This window comes from Neomonachus schauinslandi, chromosome 3 (genome assembly GCF_002201575.2).
Source record: "Neomonachus schauinslandi chromosome 3, ASM220157v2, whole genome shotgun sequence".
In the NCBI taxonomy this organism is placed as follows: domain Eukaryota; kingdom Metazoa; phylum Chordata; class Mammalia; order Carnivora; family Phocidae; genus Neomonachus; species Neomonachus schauinslandi.
The window spans coordinates 58,811,721-58,835,270 of NC_058405.1; the positions used below are offsets into that span (position 1 = coordinate 58,811,721).

At 37.2% G+C, this 23,550-nt stretch overlaps 1 protein-coding gene across 1 annotated transcript in view; it reads left to right on the forward strand.

Moving 5' to 3' along the window:
• CDADC1 (cytidine and dCMP deaminase domain containing 1) overlaps window positions 1–22,266 on the forward strand; it is a 41,659-nt gene extending 19,393 nt beyond the window's left edge. The window contains exons 5-10 of the mRNA XM_021689447.1: window positions 5,928–6,497; window positions 11,823–11,872; window positions 15,124–15,293; window positions 15,879–16,068; window positions 20,014–20,074; window positions 22,001–22,266. Of these exons, the coding sequence (XP_021545122.1) occupies window positions 5,928–6,497; window positions 11,823–11,872; window positions 15,124–15,293; window positions 15,879–16,068; window positions 20,014–20,074; window positions 22,001–22,074 (1,115 nt within the window). The 3' untranslated portion in view covers window positions 22,075–22,266. The remainder of the gene's footprint in view (window positions 1–5,927; window positions 6,498–11,822; window positions 11,873–15,123; window positions 15,294–15,878; window positions 16,069–20,013; window positions 20,075–22,000) is intronic.
• The last annotated feature ends 1,284 nt before the right edge of the window (window positions 22,267–23,550 follow it).

The window sequence follows — 23,550 nt, forward strand, 5'->3', positions numbered from 1 at the left end:
ACTGAGACAGGGAATAGAGAAGGCACACTGTTCCTAAAAATGCTGGCCTGGAAGTCACGTGCATCATTTCTGTTCACATCCACTGTGGGCTTGTAGCTCCTGGCTGAACGGCTGTCTCCCAGGGACTGCTCTGTACTTGGGAAGAAGAAGCACAGATTATTAATGTTTACCTATCCATCTCTGCTACACCAGGCTACTCACTAAAGCTCTTTATGCTTATGATTCTGTTTTGTACCCAGGTAATACCCTTTTTTTTCCATTCTTCCATTTTAAAAATATTGCATCTTTTATATAGGCACTGTGGTATTGTGACTTAGAATGTGAGTTATATATTTGGTCTTCATCCCATTCCTGGTACAAAGCAACTAAAACCCTTGGAATTTCCTGAGTGATGAGAGTGATAGAGGTGTCTTTTGTTATTCTTAACAAGCCCCCTTCAGTCACACCTGAGTGTGTTAGTGAAGTGACTTCTGGGAAACCCCGTAGATGGGGGCCTGCTTGCCAGCAGAACCACCCAGGTGATTAGAGGGTTGGAGTTTTCAATCTCACTCCTGAGACATCTGGGGAAGAGAGAGAGACTGGGGTTTGAGTTCAGTTACCAGTGGCCAGTAATTTAATCGATCATGCCTATGTAATGAGACCTCCTTAAAAACCCAAGACGGGGTTTGGAGAGCTTCTGGGGAAAAAAAGGGCTTATATGGTTGTTGTTGTTGTTTTAAGATTCTATTTATTTATTTGACAGAGAGAGAGCACAAGCAGGGGGAACAGCAGGCAAAGGGAGAGGGAGAAGCAGGCTTCCCACTGAGCAAGGAGCCTGATGTGGGGCTCAATCCCAGAACCCTGGGACTATGACCTGAGTCGAAGGCAGACGCTTAACCGACTGAGCCACCCAAGCATCCCAGAAAAGGCTTATGCAGTTTTAATCTGTTCCCTCAATTTGCTACTTGGGTTACTTGTGTTACAACTTAATGTAACACATCATCTAGTACAAAATGAGTGATAAAGGCTCTTAAGTGATATATGAATTCAGAGGCGAACTAGTGATCTATGCAGGTTGGCATGTAATGAAAGGCTGGGGCTTAAGCTGGATCTTGACGGGTCAGATGGAGAGGAGGAAGAACACATTCCTAGGTCATGGGGACAGCACATGTGTGGTCATCTGTTTGTGAGAAGCAAGGTTCTGAGGGTCAGTGTTCAAAATGGAGAATTACTCTTGGAAAGAATAGTGGCAGATGGATGATAATGATTGTTGGGACTGAAGTGGAGAACTTTGAAAAACTGTATGGCCTTCGAGCTTTATCTTATAGACCAGAGTTCCTAAACTTATTTTGAGGAAGGGCGATTTTTATTTACATGAAAGTTTGTTTGTTCGTTTGTTTGTTTTTATTCATTTGAGACACAGAGATACAGAGAGAGAGAGAGAGAGAGCATGAGCAGGGAGAGAGGCAGAGGGAGAGGGAGAAGCAGGCTCCTCGCTGAGCTGGGAGCCCGATCCTGAGCTGAAGGCAGACCCTTAACCATCTGAGCCACCCAGGCGCCCCCTATTTACATGAAAGTTTTAAGAGCAGTGATCAGATCCATAGTAAAGACAGTGCCCTTGAGCTACAAGTGAAGCACTTCCATGAGAAATGGTCATGTGGCTAGAGCCCCCTGCCTGCAACAGGTATTTCAAGCAGGTAGAGCCCAGATACTGCTGGATTCTATAGTCTTTCCCCTGTCATTATGAATAGAGAAGATAGGTATGAGAGTGGTGGGGACATTTTTTTCTTTCTTTCTTTTTTTTTTTTTTACCAATTAATTGTGCGGATTGGATATTAATTTATCACTTGTGTTAATTGACCTATAAATCCCATTATAGATAATATGGAGCCACTGAAGCTTTTTGAGCAGATTGTAACAGATTAAATTTATTATTATTACTTTTTAAGTTTTTGTTATTGAATTGGAACATGGAAAGATAAGAGGTTAGAGCTTGGTGAGCAGACTTGCATTAGGCAGGGTGTAAAATAGGGTTGAGATGGTGGCATTGATAATAGAAAAAGAATGTGAAAGGACCAAAACACTGTTGATTGATCTCTTCTAGAGCAAGGGAGACAAATGAATAAAACATAGTTGTGTTTCTGCTGAGCTGACTATGAGGCTATGCTATAGCCTCAGACCTATTAGAGAATCAGAATTAGAAAGAATTAGAAAAATAGGGGAGTGCAAGTAACTCAGCACTGCTTGATGTCTTTAAGACATTTGAACTTGGGCGCCTGGGTGGCTCAGTTGGTTGGGCGACTGCCTTCGGCTCAGGTCATGATCCTGGAGTCCCGGGATCGAGTCCCATATCGGGCTCCTTGCTCAGCAGGGGGTCTGCTTCTCCCTCTGACCCTCCCCCCTCTCATGTGCTCTCTCTCTCTCATTCTCTCTCAAATAAATAAATAAAATCTTAAAAAAAAAAAAAGACATTTGAACTTCACAAAGCAAATAATTAAGTGTGGAAAATCAGGAAGGACCTACAATAGAAATGCTTTTATGTTAATATTAGGCCCATGTATAAATACAACTGCTGTTATATTAGGGTTATAAATTTGATCTGTTAAAGGTCATGGTTTAACCTCACGCAGCAATTACTATTAGGTCAGTTACAAGGGAAGCATTTCTAAAGCACAGTCGTTCTCAAAAAGTGTGGTCTGTGGATTCCTGATGGTCCACAAGGTCATACTATTTTCATAATAACACTACATTTATACCAATAGTACCAAACAATGGTGAGTAAAACTACTGTATTATGAATCAAGACAGTAGTAGTCCTTGTACTCTTTATGGCCATAAACTTGGAGTTAAAAAGAGGGTTTCATGTAAGAATGCCCTTGATGAAACAGTAAAAATTAATTTTAATAAATCCCAACCCTTGAGTACACAGCTTTTTAATATTCTGTGTGAAAAAATAGTAGGAGGTGGACCTAAAGCACTTTTGCTACAAATCTAAGTATGAAGGTTGCCTTAAGGAAAACCATTTACGTGTGCAGTTGTTTGAGTTATTGTAACCAAACTAACATGGGTTCATGTTGGCTCCTTGGTGAGTTACAGATAGGAGCTGCACCAGGTGGAGTTGTCACTCCAAAAGGAAGGAAACTTTATTTGCAGCAAATAAGAAGATCATGGGGAATAACTTCCAAATCCATGACTCCCTGAGCTGGGTGAATGGGTTCCTTTTATTTAGGGTTAGGATGAATATTCAGAAAGGGGGCTTTTGTCATCATATACAAAGGCGGGCATAAGGTTGTGCATTGGTTTTAAGGAAACAAGCCTTACGTTATACGTTATGTTAATGAGGGTTGTACTCCTCCTTGGGCAGAGATTTTAACATAATGAGGCAGAGGTAACCCTCAGACAAGGTGAAGGGCCTACAGGCATGCACCTAGAGCTGATATAAACAGGATGGGTTCTTGGGCTCCTTATCTCTGCTAAGGAATGCAGGGCCTTGTTTACTTTTGAAACAGCACTAGGAGTTTTTACCAACTGATTTTTTGTGACTGATATGATTAAGCTATTTTCAGGCCTGGTAGAGACTGTTGCGCAATAAACCAATGGACTTAAAACATAATTATACAAAAAGTTTGTTGATATATTTCAGATTCCACATTGTAACTAACTTTTAAGAAATTATCCCTTGTCAAATTTTTACGTAGTGTCAAAGAAGAATATTCAGTTATCTGAAATGTCTGTTAAAATACTCCTTTTTTAACCATACATGGGTGTGAGGCCTGATACTTTTCATATACTTCAGTAAAAACAACGTATCACAACAGACTGAAAGCAGGAGCAGACTTGAGAATCCAGCTGTCTTCTATTAAGCCAGATAATAAAGCGATTTGTAAACATTTAAAACAATGCCATTCTTTTCAACTAGTTTTCATTGCTGTTTTGGAAAATACAGTTATTTTTTATTAAACCATGTTATTTGTATTAATGTGTAGTAGATTCTCTATTGTTATTTTTAATTAATAAATATTTTTTGAAATTTGTTTTAAGTTTCTAATACAGTAAATATCCGTAGGTATAATCTACATAAACAGAGATCTTTGGGGTTCTTACGAATTTTTAAGAGTGTAACAGAGTCTGAGACCAAAAAATTTGAGAACACCTGCTCTAGCCTTTGCCACTGCTACATGAACATTTGTTCAAAGACTAGTCATCCCCTCTTCTCCTTACATCAGGATTGCTAGAAGCAAGCCAGATGCTTAGATGAAAGATGGACTATCACCACTGAGTAGGAAATGGATTGTGAGAACTCCAACAGAGGGAAGGTGACATGCAGCCAGAAGAAACATTCTGATACTAGCTTTCAGGCCTTCAAAACTGGTTTATAACCCAAGCTACAGTAAGAGTCAGGAGGAGCAGGGAGTAGATAGAAATGTGGGTTTATTCAACTAAGACTTTTCAATTCATCTGTTACTTTGAATGCAGGACACCCTGTGGGCCATCTGTCTTTTTCCCTTCTGGACACAACCATAAAAATGTCTCCTAGCTGAAACTGCAGGAGATACTAGCAAATGGGTCTCTTTGTAAAATACTAATTAATTGATGAACATTTGGGTGCTTAAGCCTGTATAAGGCATCTCATTGTTCCCTCTCGAATACAAAAGATTTTTTTCATCTGTTTGTTATCTAGTTTTGTTTTCTCTTTTGCAAATTGTCTGATCATATTGTTTTGTCTGTCTTGAGGCCGTATTGTTCTTGTCAATTCATATGTGTTGTTAATAAATTAAAATCTTTTCTGTATATTAAAGATTACTAACCTGTCACATTAATTGAAAATTCTAGTTTATCATTTTGCCTTTAATTTTGTGGGCTTAAAAAATTGATATTGCTCTCCACCCCCGAACACACACACATAAACTGCTGCCCTCACATTATTTTGGCCATTTAGGTTTTTTTCCTATGTTTACTGTTTATTTATTTATTTATTTGCAAGAGAGGGACGAGCAAGGGGGAGGAGCAGAGGGAGAAGGAGACTCCCTGCTGAGCAGGGAGCCCAACACGAGGGCTCGATCCCTGGACCCCAGGATTATGACCTGAGCCAAAGGTAGACACTTAACTGACTGAGCCACCCAGACACCCCTATGTTTTTACTGTTTTAGACGGTGCTGCACTAGATATATGCATGCATGATTTTTTTGTTTGTTTCTATTTAGGATTTTTTTTTTTTTTTTTAGAATAGCTTCCCAGAGGAAGAATTCAGAGCATAGGTTCATTTTTAATGTATGGATGAATTGTTTATTTCAAATATGAAACTCTCAACAATATCAGTTGACAGCTATGATATTTCTAAAAGCAGCCATTTGATTACTTGTAAGATTCCGGCACTGGGAATTCCAGTCGTGGCACTGGGCTTTGGGACCACACTGAGCAATGCCCGTGATTTGATTCCACAAATACCTTCCATGAGCTTTGTTAGGGGTCAGCCATCTTTTCCCATAAAGGGCTAGATAGCAAATCTTTTAGGCTTTGCAGGCCATATAGTGTCTGTATAGGTACTCAACTCTGCTACTCCATTGTAGGGCAAAAGCAACCAGAGACTATGTCAATGAATGCGTGAGTCTGTGTTCCAGTAAAACTTTATTTATAGACACTGAAATTTGAATTTCATAAAATTTTCATGTGTCACAAAATACTATTCTTTTGATTTTTCCAACTATTCAAAACTATAAAATCCATTCTTAACCTGCAAGCTGGGAAGAAAAAAAAACAGGCAATGGGACAGATTTGGCCTGTGGGCCATAGTTTGCCAACCCTTGGGCTGTATTATAGTTGACTTCATAATAGACATTTATCAGATTGGGACCTCTGGATCTACCACAATGATATGGTGGACTTATCAAGAAAACCCTTAATTTCAACATGTGTCTGATAACTGCCTTTCATATTTTATATTTCAGCTGGAGTTAACCGAATTTCATACTGGCCTGCTGATCCAGAAATAAGTTTGCTTACTGAGGCTTCTAGTTCTGAAGATGCCAAGTTAGATGCCAAAGCAGTGGAAAGATTGAAGTCAAACAGTCGGGCCCATGTGTGTGTCTTACTTCAGCCTTTGGTGTGTTATATGGTGCAGTTTGTAGAGGAGACCTCTTACAAATGTGACTTTATTCAAAAAATTGCAAAAACATTGCCGGATGCTAACGTTGACTTTTATTCTGAATGTAAACAAGAAAGAATAAAGGAATATGAAATGTTATTTTTGGTTTCAAATGAAGAAATGCATAAGCAAATACTGATGACTATAGGCTTGGAGAACCTATGTGAAAATCCATACTTTAGCAATCTAAGGCAAAACATGAAAGACCTTATCCTACTCTTGGCCACAGTAGCTTCCAGTGTGCCCAACTTTAAGCACTACGGATTTTATTGTGGTAATACCGAACAGATTAATGAAATTCACAATCAAAGTTTGCCACAAGAAATTGCAAGGCACTGCATGGTTCAGGCCAGGTTATTGGCATATCGAACTGGTGAGTTATATGCTTAGTGCATAAGTTGGGGCTGACTGGGTTGTATTTGTCTCAGAAGTAAAATGGTATTCATCTCATCTATCGTAGAGTTCATTTACTCTTAGTATGAGTTTTGCTGGTCATTATATGTGTAGAAGTTAGTGAGATCCTTGAGTAGACACCTCTTAGAGCAGTATTTGGGTTCCTGTGGCCTTATATTCAGTGCTACATTTATAAATCAGGGCCTGATTATCTAGGCCCTTCTGCTTCCTGCTTTTGTCATCTCGTTGATCACTGAGCCCTCCACTAGAGATGGGACACAAAGAGAAGGGAGAGAGAAGCAAAATCATTAATTTTTAGTTAACTCTTCAATATTTTGTATGTATGCAGTATTTCATAAAAACTTTAAAAATCTTTACAATAAAAATATGAATTCAAAATAACAGCATTAAAGTAAAGGAATACTGACAAATTCTTCCAATTGCTGGTATGTCTTTAATCAGCAAGTTGAGAAATCAGACGTTTTTACTTGAGCATGAGGGTATATGTGAAAAAGGAAAATGTTACTTGGGACTTTTCTTTTTTGTGTTGAAAGATGACATCTGTATTTCCAGTTATAGAACAATGTTTTCACATCTTACCAGAGGTAAGATTTTTCAAAGTAGAATCTTGATCACTTTTTTAAATGCAGCTGTGAAGTACGGGGGTGAAATATAGGCAGGAGGAGCAGTAGAGTAAAATTTGGTGAATGGAGGATTTCTTTTTAGCTTTTCCCAAGAAAGAAGGAGAAGAAAGAAAATCTTAAGAAGAGGTCCATACAAATGCCACTAGTCTGCATTCTAAACAAAGACCACAATCAAAGTACTTTCAGTAGAATGGAGATTCTCAACTGACAGCATATCAGAATCACCATTAAAACTTTTCTTAAAAGTACAAAGGCTTAAATTCCAACCCAGACCTACTGAACTGAGTCCGTAAGGATGTGGCCTAGCTAATGAATTTTTAAAGTTCTGCAAGGGACTCTGATGTTCAGCAGGGTTAATAATCACTCAATTCTTATTAAAGAATTTGGCTCTACTACAGGCACAAACTATATGACCCCAAACAACTCTTGTGTAAGAGTCTGATTTAATGTCATTATGTTGTATCGTGGGCTATGCATTAGTGTCTTGGCCAAAACCAGCTTTATAAAGAATTTTTCTCTAAAACCATTCTGGAAGGACAGAAACATAAATGGGTATAGCTGTTACGGCTATAATTCACTAATTCCCCTTTGCTAATAAGAATTCAGCTGATTCCAGAGTGAGATAGGAATGTGCTGTTCTTTTACTTGATCTCAGTACCTCCTGCTTCTCATAGGAGAATCATACCATGTATGATTCCAGTGTTTAAAGATGTGGTAATGTATAGATACAAATATGCATCTATGTTCTTTATAATATACTCTAATTATAAAGTTATCCACTATTTCTGTGCAGAGTTTTGTACATAAAGGTGTGCTTCTGCTCTTGATGGATAACTTAAAAGATTTTTCAAGGTTAATTTTTTTATTGTGTATGACTTTTTGCCTGGAACCCAAATCTTGAATGGGATGCAACTCTCTGGCATGCACTCCGCTCCACTGTCCACTCTTCCAAGGAAGAGAACCATGTGTTCATCATCGTTTTTTCCTTAGCACTAAGCACAGTGTGTTGAATGGATAAAGGAAATCTTTTTACATCCAAAGGTAGATGGTCCACAATCCTTATCCAAAATTCTTGGAGCCAGATGGAAAGGAGTCCAGAATTTGTCAGATTTTAGAAAGGTAATATGGTTACATATATTGTATATTACACAGCACTCCAGGGGGGGCCTGAGGCAGTACATTGTCATCAAGCACGTACATATGGAGTAAAATGTATGAGTATTTGCACTAAATATTTGGTCAGGTGTGGCCACAAAATAAGTACATCAGGCTGTCCCAAAAAACACTTGATATAAGGGATTGGTAAGGAATTCTGGACCTGTATTCTTCATTGATGATAAATTATAACAATGACAATTTATTGAGCACCTAGAATGTGTCAGGCACAGAGCCAGGCAATTTATATGTGTATCTCATTTAACACTGAGGATAATCCGGCAAGGTAGATATCCTCATGATTGAGTGTGCTCCTAATAACTCAGACTTTTAATTTCACGCTGTTCAGTTTCTTTGAAGACTTTATTTCACTCTAGAGGTAAAGACACCATTTCATTAATCCATTTTATTTAAAAATATACATATGAGTAAAATGAATTCCAAAACCTCTAACAACAGAATTCTAAAAGTAACTAAGAAGTAGGTGCTTATTAATTGCTTTTTGAATGATGAGTAAATAGGATCCACAGAGATGTCAATAAAGGACATTTTGAAGTAGCAAAAAAGTAACAATGTTCATTTAGACTCTAGAGGGGAAGAAAGAGGAGGGCACTGCATCTTATCTATCTGGTTCAAGTGTGATTTTTAATCTTTTTTGGGGTCCTCTTTTCCCTTAGACTATGTGTTTTCCAAAGCTGAGGATTATGCCTTCCTCCTAAACCACGACATTGATGATGAATGTAGGTTGGAGTAGCCACAAAAGTTAACTGTTTCAAATCATAACTTGGTGATTCTCAACTTGTAGTGTGCCTATGAATCAGAGGGGATGCTCATGAAAAATGTGGGTTCCTGGGCCCTGCCTGACTCCTTTGGAGAGATTGCTTCAGGAGATTTCCATGGGAGCCCGGAGGCCTCCCTTTTAGCAAGCATCCAGTGATTCTGATGAAGTGGGCTGTGGACCACACTCGGACAAATGACCACAGAATCAGGAGCTAAATAACCACACCTGTGTTCCAGAACCATAGGATAAAGAGTTCTCTGACTTTCAGTGATCAGAGTCTCAGGAGTTTGGCTCAGTGATTATAAGTTGACCTTTCCTTCAAAGGTATACAGAGAAAACCTTGTGAATGAGCAGATCATGGGGAGCAATTTCTGTAAAAATTACAGACATGAAAAGATTCTTGAGAAATTACCTCATCTGTCATCCAGCCTTGGAGCTGTGTGAAATCTACTCCATCTAACATGGAGGAAATTTTATTCTGATTTTAAAAGACAGAGTAAAGAATATTCTGTTGGTGTAACTAAACTTAGTTAGGCAGTAGAGCTACATACTGATGGAAAATTACATTTTCCCCCTCCTGACAAGGTTTTAGTCTGTCCCCAGACTGAAACAGGAAAAGTGGCTCCTGAGACTAAAAAAACATAACATGAAAAACACTTGTGTCGATGGTAGGAAAAATAGGCCCTTAACTTAATATGAAGAATTTCTATTTCAGTCTCTCATTTTTTTGTTTCAGGTTTATACATGTATTAAGGATAATTTTACTTAAAGGTTTTGCTTTTTCAGGCAAATATAATCTTATGTTTATAACTTCTGCCACTTGCCTTAGAAATGAGCGTAAAGCCATAATTGTATTCTTTTCCCCTCATGTTGTGTTCTGAAGGTCTTGGAAGGAACAAAATTTTGTTTACACCAAAATCTCTTTCATGAATCTCCACTCTAGAAGAAGGCTTCCCATACCCTCCATTCCTCATTTCCTTCCTAGCGCAGCACAGCACACAGGTGCTTCTGTGTTTGCTTCTTCCTGTCTCCCTCCCACATCGGACTATACATTTCATGAATACAGGGACTTCCCTCACGCTGTCTACTTGCACATTCAGTAGAGGGAAATCTTTGTTATGAAATTCTTAACATCAAAGGGAGGGGTAGGTTTCGTCTGGAGGGCTAAATTTTAGTCACTTGATTTCTTTGCCTGTTTTCTCATCTAGAAAAGGAAATAGCTGCTTTACCTTTAGGGTAAAAATTAGATGACGGGGTTAAAAATGCTTCAAATAAATTACACAGATGCTTTGTGATATAATTTTGAAAACTCGAGCTTACTTGAACTGAAGATGGGGGATTTCATTATGTTATCATAACTTCTAAAACTTATTTATAAGGCAAACTCGTTTTTAATGCTTAGGTAGGGTAAAGTTATCCTTGGGTGGGGGGATTAACTTTTAGGAAATTGTAGGGTGAAACTACAGTTTCATTTAATCCTTACCAATATGAAAGTGCCCTAGAGTAAGTTCACAGATGATTGGTACTGTCTCTGTGTAAGTGTACCTACTTAATTAACTACATCAGTCCCTTACTAAGATTTTGATAAATACTGTTTTCATAGTTTTCATCATTAGTGTATAATTATCTTAGAAATTTGAAACTTACCCTTGTATTAGTAGAAAGAAAAAGTCAATCCTTGATATGCAGAATTTCTATTTTGGTTTTTTAAAGCTTTCTGTTTCATAATGGTTTTAAGAAATACAGCTTTATTTGTTGCAGAGGTTTTGGTTCTGCAGGGAAATTATAATCTCATGTTTATAACTTCTGCCACTTGATTCAGAAATGAGCATCATTCACTAAGTTGGCATGCTTTTCTCCTTCAGGTAAACTCTGAAGGTCAGGGAAAGGACTTTCATATATATACATATATATATATATATATATATATATGTATATATATGAAAGCCCATAAAAACTTGTTTTTTGTATTGTAAGTCTGAACTTTTTTCTTAGCAAGAACATTTCCACGAAATGTATTTTCCATGATTATACTGTTAAAAAAAATGGTAGAAGACAGATTTGAGTGTTGTGAATTATTGTTACATTAAATCCATTAGTTTGGAAATGTTTTTTTAAATCAATTTCATCATCTGTTAGAAATAATCTTTTAGAAGCTGACTTAGTGGAGAATCTATAAAATTATACTCTGTTCTAGTTACAGCTTTGAAGTGATCTGACTGTGGGTACTGCCATTTTAATGAGCTCTGCATATAGATCATGTGTGACTGGGTTGATAGTGACACTGCCTAGTTATTTAGCACCTAGTTGCATATTCCATGCTTAAAGTATTTATTTTAGTGGTAAATTTTTACTAAATAATTTATTTAGTAATAAAAATGTATTTATTTCTTTATTTCTTTTTTTTTAAGATTTTTAAAAATTTTTTCATGAGAGACAGAGAGAGAGAGAGAGAGAGGCAGAGGGAGAAGCAGGCTCCCAAGGAGCAGGGAGCCCGATGTGGGACTCGATCCCAGGACTCTGGGACCATGACCTGAGCTGAAGGCAGATGCTTAACCATCTGAGCCACCCAGGCGCCCAAAAAATTCTATAAATTAGTTAAGATGTCAAGGATTGTTGCCACATTATGAATTATGTTTCAATAATATGTATTATTTTTGGAAAAGTATTTCTGAAACTAACAAATTTTTGATCTTTACTGAGTTAAATGACATTTATCTTTCAGAGGATCATAAAACTGGAGTTGGAGCAGTCATTTGGGCAGAAGGAAAATCTGTAAGTATGAAAAGAATTCCTTTTTTTGGTAAAGTTTTCATTTGCTTAAGAAATCTCTACACCCAACGTGGGGCTCGAACTCATGACCCAAAGATTGACAGTTGTGTGCTCTTCTGACTGAGGCAGGCAGGCACCCCTGAAAACAATTCTCTAAACGTTTAATCTTGATTTTGTTTAAACATTGTTTGATCTTAAGTGCATTACATTTTTTTGACCCATTGGGGTTAATATTTTGTATTGGTGCATTTACTAAATTTTATAAACATTTGATCATTCCCTCAACAATTGTCTAGATAGATTCATTCATTTAGCAAACATTTATATTAAACATCTTCCACAGCATAGGCACTGTGCCACAGTGGACAGTGGGGAGTTAAGGTCCACATTTTCTGCCCTTGCTGGCCTTAGTCTATTAATGGAGACAGTGGAACAAAAAAGAGACTAGCATATAACGATAATTGTAACATGACACTGGGAGAGCATGGAGGAAGAATCCCTATGCTGCTTGGAGAAATGAATAAAATATTCTTGGAGAAGCTAAGGTGCTATTTATTAGTCTTGAAGAATGCATAGGAAGGCATCAGGCAGAGTAAACTAGTATGACTGGGATGATAATATGCAGAGGTAGGGGGTATGAGAGAGAATGTGGGAAAATTCAAGTGATTTGGTGTATCATATGTACTCTACGTACCATACTATATTCTATAGTAGAGTAGCAAAAAATTAGACTGGGCCATGAAGAAATTTGTATACCATGTAAAGAGTTTGAACTTTATCTTTCCAACAGTGGGATACTCTAGTGCTAACCAGTAGAAGTAAAATGTAAGTCACATACATAATTGTAAATTTTCTAGGAGCCACATTGAAAAAATAAAAAGAAACAGGTGAATTAATTTTAAGAATATATTTTATTTAATCAAATGCCCAGAAATATTATTTCAACATGTAATCAATATGAAAACTATTAATAAAATATTCTGCATTTTGGGGGAGTATTAACTCTCCATAATCCTGTGTGTAGTTTACACTTACAGCACCTCTCAATTCAGAATAACCACATGTGGCTAGTGGCTACTGTATTGGACAGTGCAATCCAAGAATATTTTAAGTGGGAAAATGATTTGATCAGATTTACATTATAAGGGGAATGAAGTGGGGCTACACAGCAAATAGGGAGTTAATAAAAAGGAGGTGATGAGGATTGGAGTTGCAGGGGTGGGTTGGAAGGGCATGGAATCAAGAGACACTTAGTAACTGTAAGGCTGACTCAAAGATGAGTAGGGAGCCTAGGTTTTGCCTCACTAGACTTTATAGCAAGTAATTTGACTGTTTTCCTGGATGTATCATAGCTCCTCAAGTTAACCTGGCCAACAATCTAGTATCTTCCCTGCTAACCTATTCCTTCATCGGTGGTCACCATCCCGTTCCCTGTTACTACACACATATAATCAACCACCAAGTGCTATGGATTCCACCTTCAAAAGATCTCCTGACTCTACTTATCTCTACCCCAACTATTACTACCTACCAGAATAGGTTCCTCCACCAAAAACTCCCATAGCATTCTGTGCAACTTTTTTGTGACACTCATCACAGTTGAAACTATATGCACAATTTCTTAGCTCCAGATTATAAGGTTCATGAGGGCCAGGATTCTCTGTTTTATTTATAGCTATATTCCTGGCACCTGGCACAGTGCCTGGCCTATGGTTGGAACTCTCATTTGTGTTTATATGAATGCCCAGCAGCCTTTGACTTAACCTCTGGTTCTCAGGTGCTTGTAAGAATTTAAGTTTCCAGTCAAGCTAACTATAGTGGGCGGCATGGTAAAGTAGAAAGACATGGGTTTGGAGTCCAGCAACCTGGGCTTGAATTCTGGCTATGTTGCTAGCATTGTGACCCTAGATAAGTTTAATCTTTCTGGGCCTCAGTTTCCTTATCTGTAAAATGGAAAAACTAATAGTACTACTGTCAAGGTTGTTGTGAGGAGTGATTAAATGAAATAATACATATAAAACTCAGCATGATGTTTGACATGTAGTAAATGCTTAAGAATAATTTATTATTATTACCAGCGAGATAACATTTTATTTGTAAGCTTTTGTTGGCTCATCATAACAATGATTTTTATCGAGTTGCCGTACTAATGAGTCTTTTGAAACTATCACATGAATAGATATATTGAAATTTACTGAGGTTTATGGCATATTCTAAATTACTATAAACACTTATGATTTATAAAATAGTTCACTCTAGTAACTGAGAAAGCATTCATATTATATGTAATATGCCATTGACTATGAGACTTAAAAAAGAGCCACTTAAGTAAAAAGTTCCATTATAAATATATATATTATATGCATATAATATATATATATATAAATGTACAAGAGAGGCTCAATAAATATGAAGATTAAAGGAAAGTACATTTTGTGGGGGGGCACCTGGGTGGCTCAGTCAGTTGGGTGTCAGCTCGGGTCATGATCCCAGGGTCCTGGGATCTAGGCCAGAGTCTGTCTCCTTGCTCAGCGGGGAATCTGTTTCCTCCCTCTCCCACTGCCCCTCCCCCTGCTTGTGTTCTCTCTCTCTCTCTCTCATTCTTGCTCTGTCTCTCTCAAATAAATAAGTAAAATTCTTTTAAAAAATTTTAAAAAGGAAAGCACATTTTTTATTTTTCAACTATCACAATAGCATATTTTTAGTTCAATAGTAGAAATTGTTCAAAATATTTTTTATTATTATGTTATGTCAATCACTATACATTACATCATTAGTTTTTGATGTTCAAAATATTTTTACAATTTCTGACTTGTTAACCAGTAGAAAACAGCATATACCAAATTAACAATTATTTATTGAGGACCTATTATGTATGGGACACTCCAACAGGTGTACTTTAAGGCATAGAAAAGAGGCATAAAACATGTTTCTGTTCTCTAGGATCTTATAACCCATTTGGGGAGAGATGTCTGAATCAAGTGAAGTAATTTGTGAATTAAACAAGCTAATGTTTAATTAACAGCCAAAACCAAGGACTGCCTTGAGATTGTATATTAGAAATGATCAGTCTTCTTGGAATTTAGCTTTGACAAGACCATACTGCAGTAGGAGGATGTAAGATTGTATTTTTTTTGGTCATAGAAAATGGAATTAGTTATATACAGTATGATACGCGGCTTTAAAATACACTGCCAAGTGCCTTTTTTTAGAATGTTGACAACTCACCTTTGTTGGTTTGCTCACTATCACAGAGAAGTTGTGATGGAACAGGCGCGATGTACTTAATAGGATGCGGTTATAATGCTTTTCCTGTTGGATCTGAGTATGCTGACTTCCCACACATGGATGACAAACAGAAAGACAGAGAAATAAGGAAATTCAGATACATTGTACATGCGGAGCAGAATGCCTTGACATTTAGGTATGAAATTCGTTTGCATGTCTTTCTTGAAAACGTAGCAAGGCTTTAAAAAAAAAAATGTAGCAAGGGTTAGTTGAAATTCGTTTTCTTTTACCTTAATTTATTCCAAGCATTTATTAAATACCCAGTAGGTACTAGATAAGGGTCAGATCTTTTGGCTCCTGTGATGAGCTAATGTCTGATCTCTCACGGTAAACGCATAAGGAAGATGTTAGTTCTAGCCCCTAACTGTGGCATTATAAAGTTCTTCATGTAGAGAGCATTGTTCTTGCTCTCCTTCCCTCCCTCTCTTTCAGTGTCTGTCTTTTCCCGTTTTTATTTATAATCTAATACCGAGCATCTTACTGATTGCTTAGAATAAATAAATGAGTTTTAATTATAATAATTGTCATGTTCAGATTGTATATTAACATTTTATGAGTTTATATATTTTGTATATTCACTAATTCGGCAAGAATAAAGTTTATTATTGTTTATAATGTAAATCTGTTCTAAAATCAGCTCAATTTTAGTGTTTAAGAATTTCTCTAAAATATAACTCCCCTTTTGGAAGATACCTTTCTAATATTTATAAATTTTTTGTAGGTGTCAAGAAATAAAACCAGAAGAAAGAACTATGATTTTTGTCACAAAGTGCCCATGTGATGAGTGTGTACCTTTAATTAAAGGTGCAGGCATAAAACAGATCTATGCCGGGGATGTAGATGTTGGAAAAAAGAAGGCAGACATCTCTTACATGAGATTTGGGGAACTTGAGGGTGTTAGCAAATTTACAGTAAGTAGATATACATTTTATTCAAGTATACTTTCTATTATATTGTTAGGTACCCTGCTGAATATTTTAAATTAGTGATTCTCACACTTTAAACTATTATCATTGAGTTTGTTTTTATGTGCAAGCACTCACCTAATTACAAATGTTCAGCTTAAAATCTCTGTCTTAATGAATTTATATGTCTCTAGAGAGTTGACCTTACAGATCTTGAATTAATCGTCCCGTTGGTGCCCTCTGGTGGCTAACAAAAGAAAATCCTTGACCCACCTCTTCCCTCGCTCTTCTGGTGTTCGGGTGGTAGAGGTGAAAATAGTTTAGGATTACCCAAAAGACAGGGACACACACACACACACACACGCACGCACGCACACGTGCACTCATGACACATTTCTCATGGAAAAAATCAGAAAAAGAAGGGATTTAATATTTGATATTTCAAAAAAAGTACTGAGATAGTTCATGGGAAACTTAGAACTTTAACTATTTCACTATGTAGGTTTTTAAAAACTTCTTTTTAGAAACAATCACAAACATACAGAAAAGTTAAAAAATGCTACAAAGAACTTTTTTTCCCCCAGAAACCTTTGAGAGTAGCTTGTTGACCTGATAACCAGATCACTCTCAAATAGTTTGTTATATGTTTCCTCAAACAGTAGATTTCCCTACAAAACCATAATACAACAACAAAACTCGGGAAATTATCATTGATACATTACTGCTGTTTCATCCACAGGTTCCAAAGTTCACCAGTTGTCCCAGTGTTCTATAGAGCAAAAGGATCCTGCCCAGAATCATATGCTGCTTTTTAATAATAATTCTGGCATTTAATGTAACACTTACATACAAGAACTTGCAGTAGGTATAAAAGGCATATAACTGTTTATAAATTTCAAGTTTACTGGGGCACCTGGGTGGCTCAGTTGGTCAAGCAACCGACTCTTGATTTCGGCTCAGGTCATGATCTCAGGGTCATGAGATTGAGCCCCACATTGGACTTTGCCGTCAGCAGGGAGTCTGCTTGAGATTCTCTCCCTCTGTCCCTCCCCCCCACTCACTCTCTCTCTCTAAAATAAATAAATAAATCTTAAAAAAAATTTCCAGTCTACATTCCTGTTTTGAGTCCACAGTGCCTGAAACATATAAGGCACCAAAAAGATATTTTTTAAACTGTCTATATATATGTATACATACACTTATATATTTATATTTTTAATTTATATTTAAAAGTTTAAAACTATAAAACATATTGTCTAGTTTCTGTGTGTGTATGAAGTATCATAAATGTTTACCCTTTTTATTTTTGTCATTTATTTTTGTTTTTTTATTTCCAGTTTTATTTAAAGTTTATCGTGATTTTTTTTTTTTTAAGATTTTATTTATTTATTTGCGAGAGAGAATGAGAGACAGAGAGCACGAGAGGGAGGAGGGTCAGAGGGAGAAGCAGACTCCCCGCTGAGCAGGGAGCCCGATGTGGGACTGGAGCCCAATGTGGGACTCGATCCCGGGACTCCAGGATCATGACCTGAGCCGAAGGCAGTCGCTTAACCGACTGAGCCACCCAGGCGCCCAGTTTATCGTGATTTTTAAAAGAAAAAGAGGGCCCTGAAAGAAAGGAGAGATGGGAGAGGTGCCTCTTTTGTAAAAGTAAACAGAAGCTTACATCCAGCTAGTCAAAGGGAAATCTCCAGTTCTTTGTTTTTGTTTTCTTCATTCCTCCTGAGGAGTGGGAAGAAATAGGTTTTTCACAACTTCTCCATAAAGATGAAATGATCTAGCTCTTCAGGACTGTGACTGACAGATTAAGTGAATTCTGAAATATGTTGCTTACCGGTGGATTTGAGTAGCTTTGCCACTGTAAAGAGCATGAAGAGACCAGAAGAAAGGAAGATACAGTGACAGAAACAGAGGGATTGAGTCCCCTGGGCAGAGATGAGCCAAGACCCGCCAGGAGTACCCTGCTCAGGTGCACATGGTTCTTCTCTGTGCTCCTTCCAGTGACAGCTCTCTCCACCTTCCCATCCTGTCCCTCCTCTGGCCTGGTTTGCAGTATTATGTAAATGATTTCAACTACCTGCTTCGCTAAATGCCTAGTTTTGTAAATACCAGTGACTAACATGAACTAATATTCATTCTAAATTTGAATGTCAGTAATGATTATACTTATTTTTAGATTGTCAAGAGTGGTATAGGAGTGTCCAAAAAATGATATTTTTTTGAATATTTTATTTATTTATTTGTCAGAGAGAGAGAACACAAGCCGGGGAAGCGACAGGCAGAGGATAGAAGCAGGCTCCCCGCTGAGCAGGGAGCCCGATGCAGGACTCGATCCCAGGCCCCTGGGATCATGACCTGAGCCGAAGGCGGACGCTTAACCGGCTGAGCCACCCAGGCACCCCCCAAAAATGATATTTTTAAGATTAAAGCAAATTGAAATTAATTTTGTTTGAAAAGTTTTGCTTTTCTCTTTGAGGTGTTGCCACATACCTTGTGATAATTGGTTCTGTTCTGTGGGATTGTTGCAGACTAGGTTAGGGCTGAGCAACAGTATTTTCAGGAATAGATTTTACCAGTGTAGGCCCATGTCCATTTATTCAGAAACTTTTTTTTCTATTTGATACATGTGGATTTTTCTCTATTAGGTTGTATTACTTTTTTCTTATTATGAAAGTAATATATGCTCAATATAGAGGACTAGGAACATAAAAAAGAACAAATATTCTCTGATAACTCGTAGATACTAATGTTAACATGTTGCTATATTTTCTGTGTCATTGATAATTCTTCAAAAATAATGTTTAATGATTCAACAATATTCTAACATATAAATATAACTTATTTACCCATTCCCCTGTTGTGAGTTACCTAAATGGCTTCTAAGTTTCTGACAGTTAGAAATAGTCTTTTTGTGATTATCCTTAAATATACATTCAGGGTTATTAGTTCTTACTTTGCCCAAATTAATGGATTTTAGTGGTTTGACATGTTTTGAAAGATGTCTTTTTTTTTAAGCTTATATATAATTTCCCAGCCCTTATAAATCCTCTTTTTCCTGGTGCTCCCATTTCTATAGGCGATCAACCAGTTCTAGATGTCCTTCCTTTCCAAAGACTTTTTTACACCTGGCAAAATGTTTGTCTGGTATCTCATTCCACCCCCAAGGATCATGATATTAGCTGGTTGATCTGTTGAACTCACTGGTGCTTATGGAAGAGACTCCGGGGACTGCACACTGAATTGTGCCTCTCTAGAGAGAGTGCCTCATGAGGCCTTTTTGGTCAAGTCATTAGTGATTCTGATGATGGGGACTTCTAGCCAAGTGAGAAAGGAAGGGCTGTGCCATGAGGTACTGATTACACATAGTTTTTCTTCTCAGCTGCTCCAGGCTTCTCGGTACTCGCTGAGAACCCTCAAGCTTCCCTATTTCCTTCTGAATGGTCGAGGCGGAAAACTGAAATCAGAGGAGATATGATATGATCTATGGTGTGATATGACTATATTAAAAGGCAAGATAATCTGGGTCATATTTTCATTCTTTAATATCTAGGCCTTCTGTAGCTATCATAAGATGCTGTAGGACCTGGAGATGGAATGTGGAATGGTGGAAATTCTATAGTGTTGAGCACAGGCTGACTCAGGTTTTAATTCTATTGCTGCCCTCAGAGTGTAACCCTGGGCAAGTCACTACACTTCGCTGGTCTTCCAAGTCCATACTTCTAAAATGAAGGTAAAGGATTTTAAAGTTCCTTCCTTCTCTAAGAATATTGATTCTGATCCCAGAAGTCATATCATTCAGGGTCATTATTAGGGCTTGGTTGGTATGAACATGCTAACTCTTTATTCTTACATTTAAAAAAAAACGTTTTAATATTTGACAGCAGGGTGCTAAGATGCTATTTATTAAATCCTTCTTAAACATACATATAAAAGGTTTGTGCCCTTTTACAGTGGCAGCTGAATCCATCAGGAACTTGTGTTCGTGAACAAAATGAGCCTGAAAGCAAAGAGAGTAAGTATTTAAAAGTCTTTTATTCAGCTTAACTTTGTTGAGAAGAAAGGATACATAGCGAGTTTTAGTGATCAGGTGTTGGGAATTGTGGTCGTAGATAAGCATGTTCTTTTTGCAGGTTAGATTTTTGCCATTCAATTTGTTCACAAACATTTGTGTATCTACTATATGCTAGGTTCGATGGAAAGTGCTGGTTTATAATCAGTCCTATAGAATCTGCAGTTTAATACAAATGATCATGTACACATTGAATATATAAATTAAATGTATATGAAACAGTAAACAACAATGCTCTTCTATACCAAACTAAAACTTGTTGGACAGTTAGAAAGGAAAAATGTGTATAATTAATACAGATGGCCATAGGGCCAAATTAGAGGATGTTTAATTTGTGTAAAGGCACATTTGTAGAGATTTGTAGGGTCAGAGAATGGAAATCCTCGGATTATTTGAATAATCTAACTAAAGTCATCACAGCCACCATAAATGAATTACTAGTCTTCAGAGCTTTATTATTTGCATATTAACAGATATTTTTAATGTCATCTTGGGGAGATCTTGCAATTCCTTAGGTATATAATTTTGAACATTAGTTATTGCTATAAAGTATCATCTTTAAAGATTTATTTATTTATTTGAGAGAGAGCACAGAGGCGGGCAGGAGGGAGAGGGCAGGGGGGGGGGGGCGGGGGGAGAGGGGGGGGGGGGGGAGGGGCAGAGGGGCTGGATGAGAAAGTCTTAAGCAGACTCTGTGCTGAGTGCAGAGCCCTGCACGGGGCTCAGTCTCATGACCCTGTGATCACGACTTGAGCAGAAACCTGTGGCTCAACCGACTGTGCCCCCCAGGCACCCCCACAGTATTATATTTAAATATGAGCTGTGAAGTTTAGTATAATAAGTAAAAAGTTTTTGATAATAACAATGATTTGATTACCCTGAAAAATCAGGAAATGAAGAGGTCTTTACGAAAATAATTTCTATTCTATAGTTTCCATATAGTTACCTTGATTTTTTGTGTTCTGAATTTAGCTTTATTTATTCAAGTAGTATGTTTTTTTATATGCCATCTGGAAAAAAAATAAATACCTACCTACTCCACCTTTTGAAAAAATTAATCAGGAAAAAAAAGTGAAAAAATAGAAAGAAAAATATATATGGATCTGATTAAAGAATGTGCTTTCAGTAACAGTGTTTGAGGGGGTCAGTTAATAATTCCCTGCTCCTAGGGAGAGGACACAATGAGCACTAACCATACAGGGATGAATTAATTTATCCATGTTAAAATTAAGAACATCTGGTCATCAAAAGATATCATTGAAAGAGTACAAAGGCGAGCCGTAGAATAGGAGATATTTGCCACTTACAATCAATAAAGGATGCGTATCCAGGGCTTATTGTTCCTAGATCACTAAGGAAAGGAAGACATGCTGCCCTTAGCAGTCCTGAGATTGGAAGGAGAAGTTGTGATAGGGAGAGGGCAAGAGGAAGGCTTCTGCTTTGCTGGCGATGTTTTCATTATTGACCTGGGTGATAGTCAAATGTAGGTTTGCTTTGTGACTGTTCACTGAACTGCAAGGTCATGTTTTGTATATATTTTCGAACAAATGTTCTATAGCAACAAAAAATCTTCCTATCTCTTTCAATTTTGTAACAGCTTTGTTGCAATAGAATTCATATATCATTAATTTGCCCTTTTAAAGTATAGATTACAGAGTTGAGTGAATCCACTTTTTAATAGGGCAGACACTGCACTGCCTGGGTGGGTTATCTAGAATCTGTTCTTCAACAGTTGAGAATTTGAAGATAAAATAAAATGAATGTTCCTTTTTAACTTAAGCATTATTTTGATCTTACAACCGCTATGACTTTAATACCTGTGTGTTTGAAGTGAAGTTTTCCTAATATTAAGTTATTCTTGAACACTAGATGGTGTGTTGAGACCCTTACCTTCGGGTGAAGAACAGCACCAAAACAAAAAGCTGTGTCTTGGAAACCACTAAGAAGTCCTGTCAAAACTGGAGTGAGGCCTCGAGAATTTGCATTGCACATTTTAAAATTCATCCTTGTTAACTCAGAAAATAAGGGTGGATTTTGTGAATAACTGAGAAAAATTGTAAGGAAGATAAGTTATTACTACCATATGGATGACGTTAATGAGAATATTTTTAGTTTAGATTCGTGTGTTTTCCAGAATAGGGTGATGTGTTCTTTTATTACCTTAAATGAGGTAGCAATGATTTAATGAGACAAATTTAATCACCTGTAGAGGTTAATTTCTCCCTGTCTTATCTTTATATTAGCCAGTTTTTTGAAAGGGGCTGGTTCACTGGAGGTCACATCTCAGCAAAAACTTATACACCTTTTAAAAAATATTAATTCCTTCAGATTATGAAAGTGATAATTAGTAAACTGCTCCAGGGAAATAAATGATAACCTGGCCATTTTTCAGTCAGTGTATGGCTCACCAAAAGCTCACATTTACATCTAAAGCTTTTTAATAATCAGAATTTAATTAGGATTGAATCATAAAAAATGAAGGTGGCATACCTGATCCCCATTATAAAAGTATATTCCTAACAGCGTTATTAATTTGTTAAAAAATCTTTCGATATATAGAAATAACAGTGATTTGTTGGACTAGGGTGTTAAATCACTGATTTGGGGTAGGAGCAGAAAGAGAATATTATTCTGAGGCAGTATTGCTATTTGATATCACTGACTCTTGAAATCACTAACACCACCAAATTTGCTTATGATGTTACCGGTGAGGAAATATTTTAGTCTAGAATACTGAAACTACCCTTTGTCAAATTCCATTTATAAATGCTGCCCATTTTTCCCTTCATACAGTTAACAGAGTGTCTCATGGCTTGGAAGATCTTTAAAAATATTCGTAAACCTTAAGAATACTGAAAATCTCAAGTAAACATTATGATCAATTCCTTTACATTCCAAATTGCTGTTTGTGAGACCTCTCATTTTTATTTCCTGAGAAACTTTCAGAGAATTAGTCCAAAGATGAAGGCATGTGCTTTGCACTTCCCTGGAGTTAGGGAGGGAGTGCATAGCCCATGGCCCGCAGGCCTGGGTGGGACATCCTGCGGAGCACCTGCCTGGACGATGTGGAGATAATCAGGTTTGCCTCTGCTGTTACTCCCAACCCTTCCCCAGCACCACATGGCCTCACAAGGCCTCCTACCATTTTCTCAGAATTGTTCACAGGACAATCCAAATGTTGGCTGATGTCCCTGTTTATACAGCAGTCCACTTAGGTCCAAAGGAGTTCAAAGTCCTCATACCAGGCAGTCGAGAACTGCCATAAATATTGAGAGGGGAGGAAAGATATCCTTAGAGATAACTAAGGCTAATTCGAAAACTAGTAAAGTATTCTAAAATATTTATCAATATGAAAATACTGAGATTTGCTTACATCCTCCCAGTTGCTTCCATATATAATTTATACAAGCTTAAATTCA